Source organism: Anopheles marshallii, chromosome 3 (genome assembly GCF_943734725.1).
Source record: "Anopheles marshallii chromosome 3, idAnoMarsDA_429_01, whole genome shotgun sequence".
NCBI lineage: Eukaryota > Metazoa > Arthropoda > Insecta > Diptera > Culicidae > Anopheles > Anopheles marshallii.
Window position 1 is genome coordinate 20,114 of NC_071327.1, and position 23,384 is coordinate 43,497.

The 23,384-nt window shown below is 40.7% G+C and overlaps 4 protein-coding genes and 1 non-coding gene across 6 annotated transcripts; 3 read left to right on the forward strand and 2 right to left on the reverse strand.

Moving 5' to 3' along the window:
- The first annotated feature begins 4,418 nt into the window (after positions 1-4,418).
- LOC128711139 (zinc finger protein 83) lies at positions 4,419-6,989 on the forward strand. The gene is made up of 9 exons (XM_053806002.1): positions 4,419-4,604; positions 4,709-4,879; positions 4,945-5,488; positions 5,571-5,847; positions 5,972-6,157; positions 6,252-6,342; positions 6,441-6,575; positions 6,652-6,751; positions 6,856-6,989. Exons 1-9 carry the CDS (start codon positions 4,419-4,421, stop codon positions 6,987-6,989), a joined length of 1,824 nt encoding a protein of 607 aa, XP_053661977.1.
- Positions 6,990-10,334: 3,345 nt separating this feature from the next.
- LOC128711284 (deoxynucleotidyltransferase terminal-interacting protein 2) lies at positions 10,335-11,783 on the forward strand. Its single transcript, XM_053806151.1, has 3 exons — positions 10,335-10,528; positions 10,586-10,875; positions 11,400-11,783. Exons 1-3 carry the CDS (start codon positions 10,357-10,359, stop codon positions 11,781-11,783), a joined length of 846 nt encoding a protein of 281 aa, XP_053662126.1. The 5' UTR covers positions 10,335-10,356.
- LOC128716570 (small nucleolar RNA U85) lies at positions 10,916-11,313 on the forward strand. Its single transcript, XR_008410053.1, has one exon. It is a non-coding gene; the product is annotated as a small nucleolar RNA U85 (small nucleolar RNA).
- Positions 11,784-11,789: 6 nt separating the features above from the next.
- Positions 11,790-12,765, reverse strand: LOC128716073 (iron-sulfur protein NUBPL). The gene is made up of 2 exons (XM_053810995.1): positions 12,389-12,765; positions 11,790-12,324 (listed from the first exon to the last, which is right to left on the reverse strand). The coding sequence occupies exons 1-2, from the start codon at positions 12,763-12,765 to the stop codon at positions 11,790-11,792; spliced, it is 912 nt and encodes a 303-aa protein (XP_053666970.1).
- Positions 12,766-15,443: 2,678 nt separating this feature from the next.
- Positions 15,444-21,474, reverse strand: LOC128711267 (non-lysosomal glucosylceramidase). 2 transcript variants are annotated; one of them, XM_053806133.1, is made up of 7 exons: positions 21,308-21,474; positions 19,021-19,288; positions 17,452-18,031; positions 17,121-17,376; positions 16,819-17,050; positions 16,630-16,759; positions 15,444-16,555 (listed from the first exon to the last, which is right to left on the reverse strand). In XM_053806133.1, the coding sequence occupies exons 1-7, from the start codon at positions 21,472-21,474 to the stop codon at positions 15,444-15,446; spliced, it is 2,745 nt and encodes a 914-aa protein (XP_053662108.1). The 2 variants fall into 2 exon arrangements, with proteins under 2 accessions (XP_053662108.1, XP_053662110.1); XM_053806135.1 differs by having other exon boundaries at positions 17,452-17,966; positions 19,019-19,288.
- Between the last annotated feature and the right edge of the window lie 1,910 nt (positions 21,475-23,384).

Consider the following 23,384-nt stretch of genomic DNA (forward strand, 5'->3'; position numbering starts at 1 on the left):
CCGGAAGAGACGATCTATACGCAGGAATCGCAACAGGTCGCGAACCGGGTCAGAGTAAGACGGGTGGGTTGTATTGTCACAGAACGGGCCAAGATGTGACGGATAACATGCGGTGATGATCGTAGAAGACGTGGTATGTGGCGCATGGTACCGGTGTGTGAGACATTGATGGATCAGAGTACCCATCGTATGCCAGGGGCGGAAGAAGTTACTTCAAGGACAAGCCAGGATGCGGAGTCCGAGAACATTCCCAGCGGCCCCAGTGGAGCATCTACCGACCCGTCAGAAGGACTCAGCCCGGGCACATTACGCGAAGCTACCGACCCGTCGGAAGTACTCACCCCGGGCACATTACGCGAAGCTACCGACCCGTTGGAAGGACTCACCCCGACCTACAACCCTATCCCAGGAGAAAGGGTATCATACGCGCGGGTGCAACAAAGTAAGGCGGGACACACGCATCAACACGAGAATAATCCGTCGGAAGAAGACACCGGAAGAGACGATCTATACGCAGGAATCGCAACAGGTCGCGAACCGGGTCAGAGTAAGACGGGTGGGTTGTATTGTCACAGAACGGGCCAAGATGTGACGGATAACATGCGGTGATGATAATACGGCAAAAACCATCATACTTGAAATTAAATACATACATTAAAATATTCTTAGGCTGCCCATCAATAGTTACAGTTTAACATTTGAGATTCATTCATATTCAAAAGTTATTATTAAACGCTAAAATAGTTATGTAAATTAGTTAAAAATCTTTTGCCATTAAATTATATAAAAGTATAGGCGAAATTTGTTTCATACTGGGGATCAAAGTGTATGAAGAGCAGGTGGTCTTATCCCATGTAAATTGACACCTAACCCAGAAACAAAATTTCAAATGTTGACAGGACGAGTGAAAACAATACTGGTGCAAATTGGGCAAAAGATTTTTGTAGTCCCCCCCCTATAGGGTTTGAAGCTACCCTGGACATATTTGTTGCACTATGGGCTCGAGTTGGTAATGGAAAGGTAAAAAATAACATTTTATGGGGTATGTTTTAATTTTTGTTTCCGTGGCTGTAATAGTTAAACACAATGGTGGTTATAAAAATTATAACAAAATAAGGAAATATAAAAAAAACATAAAACTATCAGCGATTAACTTCTAATATATTTATGATTTCAGGATGGTTATCATATAGTTAACAACCTATGTTGAAACATATATTTATTTAACTTTGCTCAATTTATTAGCAACATTCCTTTGCATAAATGTTTACTACATCTTTAGATAAATTTTAACAAAAATTTCATGCTTCACGGGAGTAAAATCTTTAAGTAGTAATTCTTTAAATTTATAATAAAAAACATGTATAACATTTTTTTCTTAACTTACACCTTACTTCCCTTTAAATCACCGTTTAAAAACACCACTGCAACGAGAACCAAACAATAAAAACACTTTCATTTTTATTTCGTTTTCCTTCATGACTACGCTCAGCCCATAGTCTCATGTCAAATTTTTGTCCAGGGTAGCTTCAAACCCTATAGAGGGGGACTACAAAAATCTTTTGCCAAAAACCGATATTTGTACATTCTTAAACAAGCATTCGTTCCCTTACTGTACGTTTTAGTCATATATTTTACCGTCATGTCGCATTAGGGTGCGTGGAAGTTTGGCAATGTTTTCACCCGTTCTGTCAAATGTGACATTGAACTTTGATTTACAAAAATCAGGCTATGAGATCACCTGGTCTTTATACACTTTGCTCGGAATATACGTGTTTTATCCTCAGGGCGAAAAACATTCAGCGTAATTGAGCGAAAAAAGCTGGGAGAGAACATTCGTCGTCACCCTTATCTCTCACTCATTCTCACGCCTTGCTTCAAAGAGCAACAAACGATACAGATATCACCAACACTAGCAGCTAGCCTTCTCCTTCTACCCATGTTGCACTCCATTGTTCTCTAATGGCTTGCTAGAATTAAACGGGAATGTTGTATCTCGCACCCACTACGGCGTTCGCTGCATGCCGTTTTCTACCCTATAACGCCATCTATACATAGCTTCCACACGCACACGCCAGCATTTTCTTCTCTCCAGCAGTTTTCTCGCTCTCTGTCTCTCTCTGCGCTGCTTTCGTGCGCTCTCACTTTCGTCGTTCCGTTCGAAACAGCATAGCCAACGTCGTCGAAAAGTGAGAAAAACGACAACGCTAAACATACGCTTTTTCCCTTTCATATGTGCTGGTTGTGTGTGCTTGCTTCTTTTCCCGTGAGTGAACTGCGCCGCCATATTAAAGTGAGACAAAAAGAATCTTACTTTTGTGTTCACCGTGCGAAAAGGGCGAAAATTAGAACGGGGACGCATCGCGTTTTTGTGAGGATTTGTTTTGAGGCGACACGATAAAATCCCGAATCCCATCAATTCCTGCAAGTGTCCCGAGTGGCACCAAGCCACTGGTAGGTACGGTATGGGACAGGCGCAAGCCATTGAAATGGTGGTTACTCGACTTACAGCGATAATGGCAGTATGGGTAAATTAACAGTGAAAATTCGATTATTCATAATGCGCCCATTAATTCACTACCGATACAAATGTATCTTTTGGGCAGCGCAATAAACATGAACATCAATGCTAAGGAGCTGTGAACACCTTCAAAGATGGGTCATATTTCGTCATAGGTTTTGCCCCATTCCGGAACACGGATACGCCATGATGCGGCAGAGCAGCCAAATGAAGTGAGAGAGACGCACTCATACACGTGTGCACGGTTGACGCGCATGAGATGGCAGGAAAAAACGGGACCATTTAGATAGTGTGCGTGTGCGGTTTCACACTCAAGCGAAACACGGTACAAAGCCGCGAGAGCGAGTTAGCAAATGGCCGAACGCGCGCGTTCTGCCACTATGAGGAGTAAATGTTGATAATATTGTGTGTGTTTTCTGGAAGGCGCATCTCCGTCACCAGTGTATCTTTATTAGGTAGTCCACAATTTTCAGTGTTACTGGATCTTAACTCACGCCTGACTTGTTTCGCGTGTGACCGTGCGATTAGTGGTGATTTGAAATGTTCCGAAGCTCGCTCAGGGCGCAAATTTTCCATCTCATAGCTTAGAACAAGCAAATCGAAAGCACTAGAAAACTAGTGTCGCTCAATCATCAGTGCATCAGCGTCATCGACGAAATCGGGTGATGCGATGCCACCAAGCATACTCTCCATCCCTATTTGATGCTATCAAATCCCAGCGTTAGGCGCGATTTCGCTGTTTTGGTCAACGTGCTATGGTATGGTTCTGTGTTTGAGCGGACATATTTTTGCCAATGTTCGCATTGCGAAGCGCGCGTTCTACTTTTGTCTCCTTTCGAAGAAAAGCAATTTTGCAAAGAAAAGGGAAGGAACGAATACAAACGGAATCGACGGACATGTCGCGGCGTACGTTAGTGTGCGTGTTAGCGATTTGTCTTCGTCACTCACCTCGCAACGGATAGTGTGATTGTTTCGTTAGTGGTGTTGTGCGAACTCTTCGCTCTACTTAGAGACAAAGTAAGCTATAGAGCGGGAGTGATGTGGTGCTTCTCACGCGTGCGCCGTTTTGTCTTGGGCTTGCCTCGTCTCGTCTTGTCTTCTCCTTTGAATAAGTGGTATTGCATTTTCATTCGAGTCAGTTGTTCGGTGCAAAGAAAAATGCTATTCTAGAGAAGTATTATGTTTCTGTTGCCTCTCTTACTCTGTTTAAGTGAAAACCCACGTCTGAAGAAGACAGATCACGAACTTGTTACCCATTAACAGGAAGATGTGCATTCACTGCCGTCCTTTTTTTAAGTGCATCTAAGCAAAAACACGGTATGGTTTTTTGGCGCACTAAATTCTGTGAGAATGTCACATAAAAGAATGTCAAAAATACGCCGAAACTGCGTATATGGTGTGCATGAGTAAGAAACGAGCAAATGGGAACTGAAGCAAACGAGGATCATGACCTCTTCTCTCCTGTTCTTTCGTGCGTGCTATGCCTTGTTTGCATGTGTGTGCTTGCGCGCTTTGGCACAACTTCATTGATGGTCGTCCCGTTTACAGTTTATTTACGATTTATATGATGCATCTTATCTCGTCAGAGGGAACACTGCTGAAAAAATTCAAATTATTCAAATACGATAAGCGGAAGATGCATGGGAAACCGAATTACAAAAGCAAGCCCTCTAACTTGTTATTTGCTCGCTTCATCTGCAAATTAAAGCTTTCGTGAGCAGATACATTAGAGTTGTAATAGATTTTCCATCCATTTCTAAGAGCTGATCATGGTTTGTTTTTTTTTTTTTTTGACAATTGCAGGTTATAATCGAGTGTCCAGAAATTATGCTTAAACTATCTACATCGCACGGACGGGTGTAGAAATTTTCGCAGCACTGCGTGCGCACTAGAAGTCATGTTTACTACAAACAACATCCAAGCAGCAACGGGCACTCCGATCGGTATACAGTATCAAACGACCACTGCCGACATCAACAAAGGCAACAAGCTGGAGGGCCAAAAGACGAATCAGCAGGCGCCGGAATTTTCGACGTTCTACGCCAATGTGAATATGATACAAAAGCTAACGCCAACGTCGCAGGTAAACCGTGGCTGACGGTTGGCATAGCGTTTATATTCATCCAACACCAACTAACAGACGAAACTTCCCTAATGTGTTTTTTTAATTGGTTGAATCTCCAACAGGCATTGAGCACCGTGAACCTGGCGCAGCTTTCCGATGAGACAAAGACGGTACAATATTTACAACCATTCAGTTATGCAAACTGTGCGCTGGTTAACCAGATGCCGATTCCGAATGGCGTTACCGGGATTACTGTGGATGGCAGACAGCTTGTCGTCAACAAACCCATCACGGTAAGCATTGATGGCAATTTTATGATAATAAAAGATTTACTCCGTTGTGGTGCATGCAATTCCAGAACACCATCTCCAACATCAGTTTCAAGTGCGATGTGTGCGGTTTGATGTTTAATCACCTTACGTTGCTGAACCACCACAAGCGTACCCACAACCAGGATGGCGAAACGACATCGGATGCCATAACGGTAGTAACGCAAGCTCAGAATTTAGTGCAGGCACAAAATCTCATCTCCGAAACGGGTCAAAACCTTGGTCAGATTCAGATTGTCGCCACGGAGGCGCTTGATCCGGCACCACAGCAACAGCTGCAGCATGCCCAGGACGCTCAGCAACAGCAAGCCCAGGCACAGGCTCAAGCACAAGCGCAACAGCAAGTGCAACAGCAGCAGCAGGCCCAACAGCAAGCTCAACAGCAGCAACAACAACAACAACAGCAAGCGCAGCAACAGCAACAGGTTGCAACACATACGACCAAGGCTGACAAATCGCAGAAGTGTATCTCCTGCAACGGGCCCATCCATAGCAACCCAAAGCGAAAGGGGCCGAAGCTGATCCGTTGCGAAACCTGCATCAACAATGATGGTGCACAACCTGTGGCCAGAAGTAAGTGTTTGTATGCATTAGCATGACCATATGTTTGTTGTTCTGCTGATCAATTTTATCGAATTATATACATATGTTTTAGCGACACAAATCTTCGTTGCACCGGACGGTGACATAAAGTTCGAAATCGGCGAAATACCGAACGCATCCAATAGTAACTCGTCGATGGATTCACTGATGCCGGGACAGATGAACACGATCAAGGCAGAGCATTCGCTCATAACACAACAGAATGCCCACCCGGTGAAAAAACGAAACGCCGCCACTGTAACAAAATGTAACAAATGTAACGGTTCTGGTGTAATTATTGTTGGTGCTGCCCAGAAGAAGCTAATGCATTCATCACAAATCCACCAGCAGTGGGTATTCCATTCAATCGTACTAACAAACGTCCAAAATCCGGGCGAGTTTACCCATTTGAGACAATGAATGCTATTAATATTTGATTTATGTTGTCTTTTATTTTGCGTGAGTGTTTTTTAGACCTGAAAAGCCGTTCACTTGCAACACGTGTGGAGGAAGGTTCTCGCGCTATTCCAGTTTGTGGTCGCACAAGAAGTTGCACACGGGTGAGAAAAATTACAAGTGTAACGTGTGTGGTATAGCATTCGCAAAGGCGGTTTATTTGAAGAATCACATGCGCATACATACCGGCGAAAAACCGTACAAGTAAGTGTAGATGAAAGATTTGCTATGGAAAAGGGTTTATCATGACTTGACGACTAATACAGATTATTTTGCTTTACTTTATTCGTCATATTAGATGCGGAACCTGCGGAATGCAGTTCTCACAGTCGCCACACTTAAAGAACCACGAGCGAACTCACAGCGGAGAGAAACCATACGTTTGTGAGGTATGTGCGTTTAGCGCATTGATTGAGGATGGTTAAAATAAGACACAGTTAATTAAACACTTACATCGACCTTTTATGTTATCGGTATGTTATTGCAGGTATGTGACAAAGGTTTTGCTCGTCATGCCACACTTTGGAATCATCGCCGTATACACACCGGAGAAAAACCGTACAAATGCAACCGCTGTCAGTCTGCATTCAGCCAGGCTGCTCATTTAAAGAATCACGAAAAAGTACGTAGATGAGTGTGGTTTAGAATAAACTTCCAGCTATGACTAACATTTGTGGTTTGTGGACGCTTACTTACAGGTGCACTCCGGTTTAAAACCTTTCAAGTGTGACATCTGTTCGGCCTCTTTTGCTGATCGTTTCGCACTAAAGAGGCATCGAGGTATTCATGAAAAATATGGTACGTTTTGTAAAGATTATCCCCCCCCCCTCCCCCCCAACGTTATGCATATTTCTATTAATGTGTAAGTTGTTTTTTGCAAATAACAAAAACATCTGATTTAGGTCAAACCACTCCATTGCATCAAAACCAGCAGCAACAACAAGCAACTCAGCAAGTAGTCACCCAACAGGTTGTCCATAAAGAGGAAGTAATCGAGATGGAGGAAAAACCTCGAGACGTTATCATCGGAATGTAGAATGTCCAATCGAATGCAAATTCATTTAAGCGACCGCGATCGATTAGAAGAGAACGTGTAACACCCCTCCCACACACAGACACATACACTTACACAAAGGGAGAAAATTTCATTTACGGCGGAAAGCATGGACTGGGCACCCATGGAATTATGGTAAATGCATTACTTTATGTAAGATTTGTAAGGTAATAATAGTGTAGTAGTATTAGGGCAGTTCTTGGCTGCACATTGTTAAAAATTCCTTTACTTTGTCAATGTTTTCATGATTCGTTGATAAAGCTACTTCATTTTGGCTATACTGTGGGCTGAATTGTTCATCATCCTTGATTCATAAAAATACATAATCCGGTGCCACCTGTGCTTCTCTGTCCAGCAAATAGGTCATAAGACTCAAAGAAAAGGTCTTGAACGAAACTCATATAGAAACGTATGGTATAAGCAACTGTAAACACATAGTTATGCTCGTTCTACAAATAATCTATTTTCAATATTTTTGGACCGTGAATAGTTATATTGCGATGATGTCAACACCATTCGTTTGAAAATATTGTACAATGAATTTCAACACATAATTTGTAAAACTCTCCTGTCCCACTGAATAGAATTGGTTCAGTTAGAGCTAATAGCTTTAAATAGGTTTTTTACTTACATTTTATGTTCAATGCTTTCGTTTAAAAGGAAATCGTAACAAAAGTGAACATTTCGAAAATAAATTTAAACATGCGATTAACAAAATTTAGCCGCAGAATTTGTGGTACAGCGGTAGGTATTATTAAATTAATGGCGATTAAGAAATAGGTGCATTTCATCAGCGTATGCAAGTATGATTAATGTAATTTCATGTTTCCTTTCATGCTTTGTTTGTTGTTGACCGACTCGCATTTGGTACCATGATTTTATTTTCAATCAGTAAGGCTCTGCTACCAAGTATTGAGGGCAAACAGATCATGTCGACAAGGTTGATGGAACATAATAATAGGAAAAGTAAAAAACACAAGATAGTATGTAAAAAAAATTATGGCAATTCTAATATTCTACATCAATTTATACACTCCTCATTATAAGGCGTTACAAACATATTTAAGTGATGACACACATAACAACACATAGCGGAACTCTGAAGCCGACAAATCTCACGCGTAGATACACCCTGCCAATAATTCATTATTGAGTTAAAAAGAGTATTCACCTTGCACCACAGGATTCTCCAAACAATAGTAGATATTTCAAAATGCGAAGAGCAACTATTACCTCGTTTGAGGTGAACCGATGGTTTAAATAGTAACAACATGAGTAAGTTAGTAGCAAAGAAGCGATAGTGTCACCTGGTATCCTTTCCAATTGTCATCCATTAGAATAATCGGCAGATTACGATACCGAGCTTTTCTTAATCGATACATGTAAATAGACTTAAATGTCACAACCTCAATCATTGTACATACATTGAGGTTACACAAGCACTTTACTTGTATATTGCCACGTTGCGAAATAAAACATAAAAGTTTCCATGATCCTAAACAAACAGTAAAACAAAATTTCTCGAACGAGAAGTAGACATTACATTCAATAATGATGATGTAAAATTCACATCGACTACACGCGCGATTAAGGCAAATAAACAATTTAAAGAAGATTGAAAGTAGTATAGTAGTTGTATTAATATGTTATTTTACTAGCTATATCGGGCTGGTTACATAGCTACGCAACATAACTTCGGGATGTATGCAAACTCAAGGCTGTATGCGAAGAGTATTTTGTCCCGGAAGATTGATATAATTTTTAATTTTTTTTTTTGACTATTTAAAATCGTTGTAGTTTTTTTAAAATGAATTTTAAATTATTGAAGAAATCTCCCTACTTAAAAATTTGATTTTGCAATTGGAAAAATTTACTTGCTTTAGTCAGATTCGCACAGATCAAAAACTCTTATTGGGGTACGGTTATCATAATTCTTTCACAAAATCTGAAAGAAGAAAATCATGTACAGGCAGTCTGCGAGATAGGCTATTATAGCGACCCGCTATAACCCGGGAAAATCCGCGTAAGTCGAATCCGGAAATAAAATCTGCGGAGATTTGTTGTACAGTAATTTACCGAGTTACGCGAATAATGTGTGCCAGATAAATTCGCGTAGCTCGGATTCCCTTTATAATATCATTTATAGTTAATATTCAGTGCTCGATTTCTTCTTTTCGCGTTACGAAGCACATTTATAATTGTTATTTTTATCACGTAAATTTTTACCACAATCAATGTTTTGGTAAAAGATTTTTGGGTAAAAGATTTTTGTAGTCCCCCCCTATAGGGTTTGAAGCTACCCTGGACAAAAATTTGACATGAGACTATGGGCTGAGCGTAGTCATGAAGGAAAATAAAATAAAAATGAAAGTGTTTTTATTTTTTGGTTCTTGTTGCAATGGTAGTTTTAAACTGTGATTAAAGGGAAGTAAGGTGTAAGTTAAGAAAAAAATGTTATACATGTATTTTATTATTAATTTGAAGAATTACTACTTAAAGATTTTACTCCCGTGAAGCATGAAATTTTTGTTAAAATTTATCTTAAGATGTAGTAAATATTTATGCAAGGGAATAATCCTAATAAATTGAGCAAAATTCAATAAAAATATGTTTCAACAAAGTTTTTTTCGTTAAAGATATTAAGTTAAATATTTAAAAATTGTTATGTTGTTAACTATATGATAACCATCCTGAAATCATAAATATATTAGAAGTTAATCGCTGATGGTTTTATGTTTTTTTATATTTCCTTATTTTGTCATAATTTTCATAACCACCATTGTTTTTAACTATTACAGTCACGGAAACAAAAATTAAAACATACCTCATAAAATTTTAATGTTTACCTATCAATTACCAACTCGAGCCCGTAGTGCAACAAATATGTCCAGGGTAGCTTCAAACCCTAAAGGGGCGACTACCAAATCTTTTGCCAAATTTTGGGATTCGCGTATCTCAAATTAGCGTAACTCGGGAAAATCCGTGTACCGCGGCGACCGCGGTCCGTGTGGAGGCGACCTTACATTTTATTGTAATCCTTGAAATAAACGTATAAGTATAAATTTGAATGTGTTTCGCAACGTGGGAAAAGAATTCGATTCCTTAATACGACTTATAAACGATATTTTAGAGGAAACTCGAGATACGCGGATATGCGAGATAAGCGGATTTTTCTGGACCGTATTATCCGCGTATCTCGGGTATGGGCTGTACAGTCAATCGATGGTTTTACGATGTTTTCCAAGGTTTGACAAGTCGCAAGCCATGTGCTGTCCCAATAATCATGATCTGTCATCACTAGTTGTAGAATGCGCTTGGTACTTGGATAGTTTGGAACGCCATAACAAAAATGGATCTTTTTGTAATTGATTCGGTAGGGGACAGTACGGCAAATGGATGTTCAAATACTGTATCAGTTCCCCGATTACCGGAAACATTCATTAACGCATTCGATGGTACAACGCATAGTGGGGATTCTGGTTCGGCAGCAACGAAAGAAAGCGACGACGAAGATTATGCAGGTAGGCAAAACGTTCCGAAGGTTTTATGAACGAAATATTCATAACGATATTTTATAGGGCTTCCTTCACCCGGTCAAAGTATTTTAAAAATACTGAATGAAGATGTTGGCAGCGAATTGGACCGTGTTTCGTGGAAGCGAAAGCATGAGAACAGGGAAACGACTACGACCGCTGCTGCCCAACCAAGTACCTCTTCGAGGGCTAAAACAAAGCATCGTGACTATGATTTGTGTCGAACAGACGTCGTGAAACAGCTAAAAGGAGCTGTTTTAACACCGAGCATTGAAAAGAAAGAAGATATTGCAAACTTAGCTTTGTCGGACAAAGCTTTCAGGAAGCTGAACAGAGTAAGATACGTTGGAAGTTGGGTGATTAATCTTCCACAATTTCATTTGATGATATATTCGACAGCTGAAACGGTCACCTTGATACTCCGCTAGCTTATCCAGGCTAAACCCGTATCCATCTAATACTGTACGCTCATTGTAATCTTGGTGGAATGAACGTGATTCATTTTGCTTGTAGGTTTGCATTCCGCCGTAAGGCCAATGGGAAAGAATACTTGATATAAGTGAAACGGTTGTTTCATGTTAAATGAGGCGATTGTTTCGAATGTATCGCTCGGACCTGGTACAGAGAAACATCGTTTAAAGAGCATAACAATGTACTGGGTGCCATGGTTCCACATGATCCTTTTAAACAAGGGATTCGAATGGATGCAGGTCTAGTTAAGTTTGTGTGAGATCGTTCTACCGGTTGATGCCTTCTTTAGTAATCTGATTAATGATATGTGATATCAATATCTATCCGCCAAATATCAAACTGGAATTTAAGTTTTACTAATATTATGCTTTTTGTTTGAAAATTGCAGCTGGAACGTAAAAAAACAAAAGGCAGAAATTGGTTCGGTATGGCTGCCCCGCAAATCACGCCTGAACTTCAAAACGAACTAACGTTGATGAAGATGCGCTCCATATTAGACCCGAAACAATCCTTCAAACGTCTTGATAAACGAAAAACGCCGAAATATTTCGAAATCGGCAAGATAATCGATTCCCCATTGGATCACTTCAACGAACGAGGCGTCAAGAGGCTCAAGTCGAAATCACTTGTCGACGAACTGTTGGCGGATGCAGAGTTCCAGAAGTTCAACAAGCGCAAATACGTCGAATCGTTGGAAAAGCAGAAGAAAAAGGCCTACCATAAGGCAGTGATGAAGATGAAGAAGGAAAAAAAGAAGAGTAAGAAAAAATAAAGTATCTTATGGTTTCTGTTTAATAGCTAAAAATTGGATCACTTTAGTTGCGATTGAGCTGTACGCTTTTGCTAGCTGGGAGTTGGGGAATTTTAAACAAACGGGCGTCCCAGCGTCGCTACACTTCATAACGTCCTTTTCGATCGGAACACGCGCAAGGACATCGATCGAAAGTTCCTTTACGTACATGTCGATCACATTTTCTGCCAACTCAATTCGGTTCGAACACTTATCACACACGACGTGGCTCATGTTCTCCACCAAACCGATCAACGGTACCTGAAGCATTCGATACATTTGAGCTCCTTTTTTGGTAATATCTAGGGCTGCTGCTTGGGGAGAGCTGATCAACACCACTCCGTCGATGGGTACGTTCTGACTGAGAGAAAGATGTACATCGCCAGTTCCGGGTGGTGTGTCTACGATTAAGATATCTAGTGGTCCCCAAAGGGCACCTTTCAGTAGCCGCTGAATGGCAGACATTACAAGTGGGCCACGCCAAACTACGGGTCCCGAGTCGACCAGCAATCCAATAGATAAGCTAACAAAGAATGATAAAATACACTGTTACCGGATATTTTGTTGCGTTACACTATACCACTTACCATTTAACACCGTAATTAAGCAATGGAACCATTCTGTTTTGTTCATCTACTAGCGGTTCTTCAGAAACGTTCATCATCCGAGGAACGGATGGGCCAAATATGTCCCCATCCAACAACCCCACCGACTTGCCATGTTGAGAAAGTGTGACGGCCAGATTCACAGCTGTTGTTGTCTTACCCACTCCGCCCTTTCCGGACGAAACTACGACAATGTGTTGTACACCAGGCAGCGGCATTCGTTTCGGTAAGCTCCTAGCCATTAACTCTGTTTGCCGTTGGTTCGGTTTCGAACACAACATTCTGGTAGTCGCACTTACCCATTGCCAAACAGATCGATGATGTACAGTTAAAACACGCGTTGAGCTTTTAAAAATCATTTTTTTTTTTTGTTGAGAATGTTAGCTTTTACGTTGTTCCGTAACGTTTGTCCCGTTTGTTTACTTTGAAACTTTTGCATTTGAGTAGAGAATGATCTGCTAATTTCCTACCCAACATCGAATTTTTGACACATCTAAATGAAAAAGAAACAAGGTTGCCAAATATAATGTTGAAGTAGAACGCCGATTATCTGGGCTTGATTAACTGGCGGGCGTATTATCCGTGAGTTCAAAAATGACAGTTTCTAGTTCGATGTGTTTATACCGTGCTCGAGAGTTTCTTTCATAATGAATTTATCTTGTAAAACTCCTTGGAAAATGTTGCATAATGATAATAAACAATAGCTTTTAGTATAAAAAACGTTGACCTCTCGCATAGCCTTGACCTACCTGATATACAATGGAATGGACGTTCTACTGTTTGTAATAATTGTTGTTCTATGGAGCGTTTCTCGATCTTGGTAAAAAGTATGTAATAGTGGCGTAAAAATATGCGCACCCTATAAAAACATTGTAGACTTTTATTCTGTACAACTTTGCAGAACATCATCATCGCATGTATGGAAGAACCATGCAGGAGCAACTACGATGACGAGTTCTACGATCTGTACGACGAACTCACTGTCGTACAACGGATTCGACTCACCAGGCTCCGGTGGGCTGATCCAATCATGAGAATGACATTGGACGATCCAGCCCGTAATATTCTTTTAGATCGTCCACATGGACAGAGTTGTATGCCCAAATTGAGAAGTTGGTGCGTCCGCCAGAAAGGCCGGGATAATGGATTGGCAGACGTAGGCGCTCGACCGTGATCGGTTTAGAGGACTCTTGTAGTAGGCCAAGACCGCAAAGCGATTGTATTGTCTTGTCGCTGACAGCAGAGGAGTTGGGCAGATTGCATATCGTCAGGCGGATAAAAGCTCCTCATTAGGATAGGACGAAAGCTCAACAAAACAAACGCCAGCAATCGCTAGAGCAGCATGATCCTAAGAAATGTGTACACTAAGAAGGTTTCAAATAAAGCAAGGTCTAATCCCCAGGGATACATCCAAAATACCGTGTTGTGTCTCCTTCTCGTCATGCTAGTCTCGACAATCTGGTGGCCCCAGAGAGGAAAAACGAGAAGGACGATTATCGGAATATTTTTTTAGTACACCGGAAGAGGGACCCTGGCTAAGGGCAACCTGTGTTAAAAAGAGTGTTATCTGTTTGTGCCGTCCACCCGTTGGAGCCTGTAGTATCGTAGACTCACACAACATAGACCGTTACTCCTCGTGGTCTTCACACGACTGACTCCTCTTTATTGTTCTCTTCCTTCATTCTCATTCCCAACTAACAAGCCAAGATCACTTGACTAAGGTAGTTCAAAGGTTACAATATTACAGAGCCCTGTGCAAGGGAAGAGCTCAGCCGAGCTAGGAAGCGAAGGGAAGGACCCCGCTTGGCCCCCGCCCACCCGTTCGAACCCCGTGCAAGGGAAGAGCTTAACCGAGCTAGGAGCTAGTTACAAAAATGACTGTCTTAAATCGCAATTTATAAAAAGTATTTGACCAATACACTGATGTGGTAAACACAATGTCGCTGTAACAAAATCTTTAAAAAATTATGTCCCTTCAATTATGCAATGTGAAAATAAGAGCACATTAAATTTCAAGCTGGTAAATATTAGTTTTTTTGTATTTATTAGACGTTGTGATGTAAGTTACCTATTTAGGCCACATCTTCAATTTGTACAACATTCACAGCTGTAGTGCACTATATATGAGAGCTATTAACACATCATTATCATTCGCGGTGATAAATATATGTATGTCTATATGGTTTATTTGCGGCACAAACCTAGCTTAGCTATAACGTGTTGTAATTCTGTGCGCAAGGCCAAACATATAGTATTCTGCTTTGCTGATTCTATCAGGAATTTGACACCTGAATCAGTGGATCGTACATTGTTATATCGATTTGGTAATCTCAAGGTAATGGTTAACAGGTATGAAAGAAATGTGCTATTAGGTTAGAGTTAGAAACCACGAATTTTACATTGGAGTGAGGAAAGGTTTCAACAATATCAACACAAAAGGAGAAGTACGCAGAGGGTTTTTCTGCTTAGACACCATACATGGTTTTTTTATTTCTTGAAGATAGGTCAGGCCGTATGGCTACTTATGCATTGTTCATAAGGATAACCGTAATTGAGTAAGAAAAACAAAACGCTATATTTTTGTTGATGATGTATGTATGTTTTCTGTCTGTCTAATACATACAACGGTGCAAGCGCAAAACTTTTGGCGATTGCAAGCAGCCCATTAAGACACATTGTACACGAACTTACAGGCCTCCGCAATAGTTTTCAGTAAAATTTTTCACTTCTATGAAGCTAACGATATACGGGAAACCTAATGACTAGAGATTTATGTAGTATACTGTTCACAATGTCAGGGGTAAAAACTTAAATCGATGCTTATTTTAGATGAAATCGCTATATTCAAAAATCCCTACAAATGATAAACATAGAACACCCCCACAGTGGTGAATATAAACCAATACACGTCATTTAGCGTTAATACGAAGAAAGTAAACTTCCGATAAATCATTCATAAAAAAATAGCAATTATAAGGTCTAGCGACAACTCATGCATGTGCTAAGCATGCAATTCTACCAGCCGTATGGCAATAATTTAATCACGACGCAGCTTCTTCATTTCCCACGCTGTCTGCATAGACCATATGCTGAGTGGGCGCATGTAACCGATCGCACGGTAGTGTCGTTCCGCGTACAATGCTTCGGGAGTTTCAAAGTTCATGCCGATCCGCTCCGAAAGCGCCTGATAAAGTCCACCAGCCGTCTGAAATGCTTCCTCGTACATACCCTCGTGTATCATTGTCGAAGCAAGAGCATAAGTTACACCAGTCCACACTTCCTCACCCTGGATGGTGGACGTATCGGGGCGTCCATCCTTGTTTGGTTGCCCACTTGGTACGTACCCATTGACCGCACCTAGCTGTCCACCACAAAATCGCATCACATTATTCTCGTAAATAGTACGCATCGTTAGGCGAACGTTTTCCTTTGGAAACACATCATAGTCAAATCCGCAGGCCCGAAGATACCAGTGTCCGCACAGTTGATCCGACATAATGCTATTTTTTGAACCGCTTTGAGCATCGAATCGATAGTACGTTCCATTCCAAAGCTTTTCCTCGAACGACACACGCCCCTTGTTGAGGATTGTCTTGTATCGATCACTATCTTCGCTTTGATCGAGCAAATCGGCCATAGCAGACATACAATGTAAGCTAGCCAGCCATAATCCGCCACAGTAGGCGCTTGGACCATCCATTACCCATGTGTCGTATGTTTGATCGGGCGATTTACTGTTCTCAATCAATCCATCGTCGTCCTTGTCCCATTCAAGAGAGCGTTCAAGCACCGAACGACACGCAGGATACATCACTTTCAGATAAGTGAGTGCATCCATCAGATACACTTTGCCGTTCGTTTCATTGATGTACATCGAAGCCGACTTACGATTTTCGGCCTTATTTTCGTCCGGTGAGTTGCCTCTATTTTGTTTGTTCCTATTATCTTGAATGTACGTATCATATATGCTTTCCTTGTCGATGAATTCAATCGAACTGAATTTGCTTGCATTTTCCGCGCTCAGCTGCGCGTAGTTATTGAGTGTATAGTAGTCACGATACACTTGCAGAATGAATTTGATATTTAAGTCACGCCATTCCGACACGTCATGGATTGGATAAGCATTGATAAGATCGAACGGTTCTTCCGCTAAAATAGAATAACATTGGTAACATTTTAAACCCGTTCCTTTTATCATGTTACTGTAACCATTGTTTTCTTACCAGGATCACCGAGATCATGCGGTACAGAGTTTTTAATCTTCCGTGGAATCACCTTCCCATCATACAGATGCTTCCGTCCCTCGGTAATTTCACGCTCTATACTATCCTTATAGTCGTACTGAATGCTAACCTGTAGTAATCTAAGCTTATCAGACCATTCCAATGCTTAATAAAAGATTATTCTCTTACCTGCAAATTTGGCCACAGACTTGCTATTGCATGCGACGCATAGAAGTGCACATCATACGTTGTGTACATACGATATTCGTGACCTTCAAGGTAGGAGTAACGCCCATACGCTAGTCGAGGATCATCGTACGGAAGGTCGGTTTGGTCGTCCATCGTGAACCACACACTGCCACCGTCCGCTATAAAGTACAATTCGTTGAAGATTGCACTTTTATACCAACCAGGCAGGTCACTACATATCGAGTGATTAGAGAAATTCTAGTCAAATATCTAATGTCCAGTATGTTGTTATACGTACTTACGCATCGTCCAGTATTGGCCGCTGCCATTCATCGATTAATCGCTCCCATTTTCCGTAATTGTTAAGCGCATACTCCGATATCATCGGCCCTGCATCACCACTTTTCCCGAAGTATTTCGTATAATAACGATAATATTCTTTGCCACGCTTCTGGAAGTGGACCTTTGGCATATCCCACACGAGGGCAAATTCCAGCTGAGATGTGGTTCCAGGTTGTACTAGAATCTGCCCACTCACCGCAACAGCAACATCTTTTGCTGCAATAATCGAGAAAAAAAAGTTTCATTACTGTGTATGCGATCCCCGGTAAAAAATCGAAACATCGAACTCACACTTAAGCGTTTCATCGTTGGATTTTTCAGTCAAATGGCCATGCTCTTTCAGATCGTTCCATAGATTTTCACCATTGGTAGTCGGATCGAACCGCACGGAACGAGTCAGATTGATTTCTGATGAACCACGGCAGCTTACACAATATGTACATGGCATATCGGCAATTGTTTGCCGTATAGATACGCCTCGAGCATTCCCCTGTGTAAACACGCTGGTTTCACTGCCTCCATCAGCATCTTGTTTTTTCGTACCTGTACCATTCTTGAAGGAAAAAGTCAGTGTTACCTGACGATCCTTGTCGCACAAGTTCTCAATCATCCAAACGAAAACACCACAAGGCAAGGAGCTTTCCTTGTAATCATGCGGAATGATAGGTGATATTTGCCGCTGTACCAGTCTAATACCGTGTTCGCTCAGGTCATACTCAGACCAGGCGCGTGGGTACAGTGCGGTGTAGTTACACTTAGAAGCATCCAGCGCACTTTCCCAGCTTCCGAGTGGATTCTTTGGGCGGCTGTAATAACGCGGTTTGGCAGAACCACGGTACGATGACATGTGCTCGTTAGTGGAACAGGTTTTCAACGGGTGCAAGCGAGTGGTTTATGTGAGTTTCATATGTTATGAATAGAAGTAAAATGAAGCAGAATTTAGCAAAAGTGGAATGTTTTAGTTAAGGGTATGGCGTCAACTAGAAAATATACAAACTGGCGAAGTACGTTTGATTTCATTGCAAAGCACAATAAACAGAATTTTAAATGAATCGATTTCCGCAAGTGAGGTGCACACACTAGAAAGAAAGAAAAAAACTGGATGGACTTTTGTCATCCCTAAGGCACCTCCTCAGGTTGAGGTTGAGGCTCTTGTTATTCTTGGAAAAGAACGAACGAACGGTACAACAAATATCATTTACCAAAATAATACATAAATCGGTTTAATATGATAAGCTGATTTGATTTTTTCTTAACAATTTTTGTTTACATTTTTAGCATACGGGAAACATGCCCTAATCTTGGTTCAAACCAGCTAGCCAAATGGTTTGTTTTGAATTTTCGAGCAGCTGACAGAAGATTTGATTAGTGAAACAATATAATCCTTTTTTATAGGCTTAACTTGGCTTGCCATTTGTATAAGGAAGCTGAAAGCGGATAAGCCTGAAAATTTCAAAACGCATACAAAAAAACTGGCTTAGAGTATGATTCCGGCCAATCACAGAAGCAAACATGGTGAAGACATCATTTAACTGTTTCGATAAACCATATATATCAGTTCGTATACAACGACATCAAACCAAACTGCTCATAGAAGGATGAAAGATGGAAAGCATGTACTCAAACATATTTCCTACTGAATCCTGTGTCGCGTGACATTTTCAATCAGTAAGATTCTGATAAACCTGGAGCTAGCTCGCTTGATCTCTAATGTAATACTAAGGGTGGGTGCTAAAGCGGTTAAGGGGGTATACATGGTGGAGAAAATCCTGGAACTAATGGTCGTTGTCGTCGACGAAGGACTCGCTTATGAATACAGCAATATATTACTCACAAGTACACTGACGCACACACTTACCTGTAGGTCGATAGCAGACTATGAAATATAGTGGCGCCAACTTCGTCCTTAATGGTTACGATGAACTGGTTGGCGTGTACGGTGTTGTACTCGTATAGGCCCGGCTTCATCTGGTAGCGGCAGAACTCGCCAGCGAACCCGCGTCCAATCGTACCGGCGCCAATGCCACCGAGCGGAGCGCCGTAGATCTGCTTGCCGTTCTCCGTGTACCAGTAGTCCATTAGTACTTGGCGACCCTCGCGAGAAACCCTCCAATAGTATGGAATGTATCTGTGAATGAAAGGTAGAATATTAATTTATTGATACATTAAACTTCATGGGAAGGGATAGCGACATTTATAACGACTCTTAACTGTACCATCAGCCATACATTGACTGAGGAATTCTTTAAGGCATTTCCTCCTTGTCTTTTGCCTTATCCCAGCAATGCTCGATTATTAATTAGTTTTTATATTGTGTTTTTTTCATTGATCTTTTCCTTCTAAAGTTTATTAGAATTACTGTACATATGAGTGATTTTTTTCGAAGCATTTAAAAAACATTTCGACATATAATTCAAATTGTGCTCCTAATATTTGTTGTAATTTGTTGACGGGCGCTTATTACACGCAACTGATCGCCGGCTTTGTTGTTATATGTACAGTCGAGATACGCGAATACTGCGTCCCAGAGAAATCCGCGTACCTCAAATATTTCGCGTAAGCCCACGCCTCTGCCCACGCCTATGTAAAAATACCCACGCCTCTACGCACGCTGAGGTGGTAATCGCACAAGCGTAAAACACTGTGTCTTTTAATTGTCAAACTATTCAACTATTCTATTCAAACTGATAAATGGTAACCAAAACGTATCTTGCATAAAATCATTTACCTGAAAACTTTTTTTTAATGCAAACAAAATATCATCAAATCGTTTTTTTTATTCAACTAGTACGGCCAGGCCGTATTGCTTACAACTGAAGAGGTAGCTTAATCTAAGATTCAATTCACATTAGTTTGAAGACATTTCCTTCTCCAAACAGTGGAAGGCCACCTTATCCCGGGTGTACTCGGCCGTGTTGCTGCGTGATATTCCGTCATCCAGTAGAGTGGTCCTTTTTCTTGCGATGGTCTTGATCGTCATTAGGGTTGTATCGCCTTTCTTATCATCAAATTCGTTCTCATTGCGAAATCCATACATATTCAGAATACACCGTGTTTCACGCTCGAGCGATTACCGCTACCTTACACGGTCCAAGTGGATCTTTGCGTCAAAGTGCGGATTTTGACAGAAAATAACCAGCCAAAAAGCCTTCATGTAATACGTGTAATTTATAGCACAAAATCTAAGCAAAACGATGAAAAATTGGTCTAAAATAACTTCCTCTGTCTTATAAAATATTTGTTTTTAGTTTATTTTAATCTATGTATGAATGGAATAGAATATACGATTCGAACGTAGGTGGCAACAGGGGTAATTCGTGATTGTCTTGACACATCAATACAAGCGGTACGTCAATCGAAAGCTAACGCTGTGTACTAACAGGTAAACTTTTCATAATATGATTCTGATTCACAAATATGATTCAGTAGTATGAATTTTCAAGAACAGCATAAATGTTTAACCCGCCCAAATTGTGTAAACGAATCACGTGCATCATGATGATCTGCGCCGGAAAGCAACACCGGGACATCATAGAGTGTGCGTAGTGTTCTCTGAACACTGTTAAAACCATCCGGAGCGAGATGGAAGCAAGCAACGGCGATTACGAGATAGTAGTAAGAAGAAGAAAACATTATCGACAATAAGATTGCGTTCGCACCGCCGGTTTCTTGACCGATATGCCACCGTTCTTCTTTGAACAAGGCCTCCGGCTCAATTCCTATGGCTACATTAGGATGCTGCAAACGATAGTGAAGGATTACTAGCGTGGCCAATGGTAGGCCGTATGTGTTCCTGCAAGATTCCGCATCTGGCCATTCAGCTACGAAAAGCATGAAATGGTTGGCTGACAATTTTCACGACTTCACCGCGCCGAATTAGTGGCCTCCCAACTCGCCGGGTCTTAATCCTCTGGATTGTTTTGTTTGGGGTGTAGTTGAAAGTGATACTAATATCTTCATATAGTGATACTTGGGGTGGTAATTTGCTTTTCTTTATTCTTATTTCTGTTTTCTGCGAACATGTGTAGTGTGTGAATAGCTAATTTCGGAGGATTTTACCATTTCGGACACAAGAGAAAGTTGTGTTGTGTCTCGTAGCTATGCTTTTTGTTTGTTAAGCAATAAGAGGAACTCAAGTAACTATTACCTTAAAGCCATCGGGACGATGGAAAGCAGCTGACGGATCGATGGGCGTAAGTTTTGGTTACGGTTGTCGCTAAAGACATGGTTGAACTTGAGTTTTAATCCGTACTGTGGCACGGCGGCTACTTGTTGTTTAAAGCCACTCATTGATTGCACACTGTCAGCATCCATCGCTGCACCGGGTTGGAGCCGTAGGGGTAAAATGTGTGTAAAGGATTAACCAAAATATTCAAGGACACGTTAGATGCCCCTCCGACAATCGTTCACAGATGGGAGAGATAATCACAATTTTCACACCACTAAAATTCGCTTGTTTCGTCCGTTTCGTCACACTCTCTCTAATACACTTTCTCGCACACGCAGAAGCAAAACTTTTCATAAAATCACGTAGAAAGTGCGAAAGCTCCAGCTTCGAAGGGCGCTATTTATAATGAGATGTGTTGAACAAATTCGTTTCACTGCTTTTTTCCCTTTAAATCGCGAAAAGCAGGCGTGAAAAGACGACAACGCACACTATCATAGAAAACACACTTATATGTAGAGGTAAAAAGGTATATGAAAAATACTGCTCAAACTTCAATCACGGTCACAGTGTGCAATGCAATGCAACAATTCTTCGTCCCGTTTACCTTCTTCCGGTACTGAATAGGTACTGATTGCCACTGCTGTTCAACTATTGTTTGTGGAGCGCAATATGCTGTGTCGTGACTACTACACAGTGTTGGGTGCGTGTGTTCGTTGGCATAAACAGCTAAACTCACCTAGAATCGGCCGACACAACTGCACAACGAGCAAAAGTAATGACTAGCTGGACATATTATGCCATACGTATACGGCATTTACTAAAACTACAATCAAATCATTTGAAAAAAAAAGTACTCTTCCGTTTCGGATTATTAAACAGATTCGTGGTTGAAAAACACGAAATCCTTAGCAAAAGATAAATTTGGCTTGGGGTGTCGTATATCTGTCTGCTTTTATCAATGTTTTCTGATTAATGTTGTTGTTTATTATTTTTATAGAGACTTTGAGCTGGGCAGCTTCATTCGCCTCTTATTTTCTGATTAAAGGCAGTCCCCGTGATACGCGGTTCCTCTTATATGCGAATTCGGTGACACGCGATTTTTGAAATTTGGGTAAAAGATTTTTGTATTCCCCTCCTACAGGGTTTGAAGCTACCCTGGACATATTTGTTGCACTATGGGCTTGAGTTGGTAATTGATAGGTAAACATTAAAATTTTATGAGGTATGTTTTAATTTTTGTTTCCGTGGCTGTAATAGTTAAAACCAATGGTGGTTATGAAAATTATGACAAAATAAGGAAATCTTCAAAAAAACATACAACTATCAGCGAATAACTTATAATATATTTATGATTTCAGGATGGTTGTCATATAGTTAACAACATAACAATTTTTAAATATTTAACTTAATATCTTTAATGAAAAAAACTTTGTTAAAACATATATTTATGTAACTTTGCTAAATTTATTAGGAATATTCCTTTGCATAAATGTTTACTACATCTTTAGATAAATTTTAACAAAAATTTCATGCTTCACGGGAGTAAAATCTTTAAGCAGTAATGCTTTTGATTAATAATAAAATACATGTTTTAACTTTTTTTTTTAACTTACACCTTACTTCCCTTAAATCACCGTTTAAAACCACCACTGCAACGAGAACTAAAAAATAAAAACACTTTCATTTTTATCTTGTTTTCCTTCATGACTACGTTCAGCCCATAGTGTCATGTCAAATGATTGTCCAGGGTTGCTTCAAACCCTATAGGGGGGGACTACAAAAATCTTTTGCCGCGGATTTTTCCCGGGTTATAGCGGTCCGCTATAATAGCGTATCTCGGGGACTGCCTGTTTGCCTGTAAAGGGGGTGGGGAGCTGATGTATTTATCACCGTGTGCAACGAAAACATGCTACTTTATTAACATAGGCGTAGTTTTGATTAAGTTTTTTTTTTTTGCAATTGTTATTCAAGATCTACCGGTAGACCATCAACAGAAGCGACAGTTCAACACTCCTTTAAAGTATACCTAAATACTGCTTTACTGATTCGGACATTG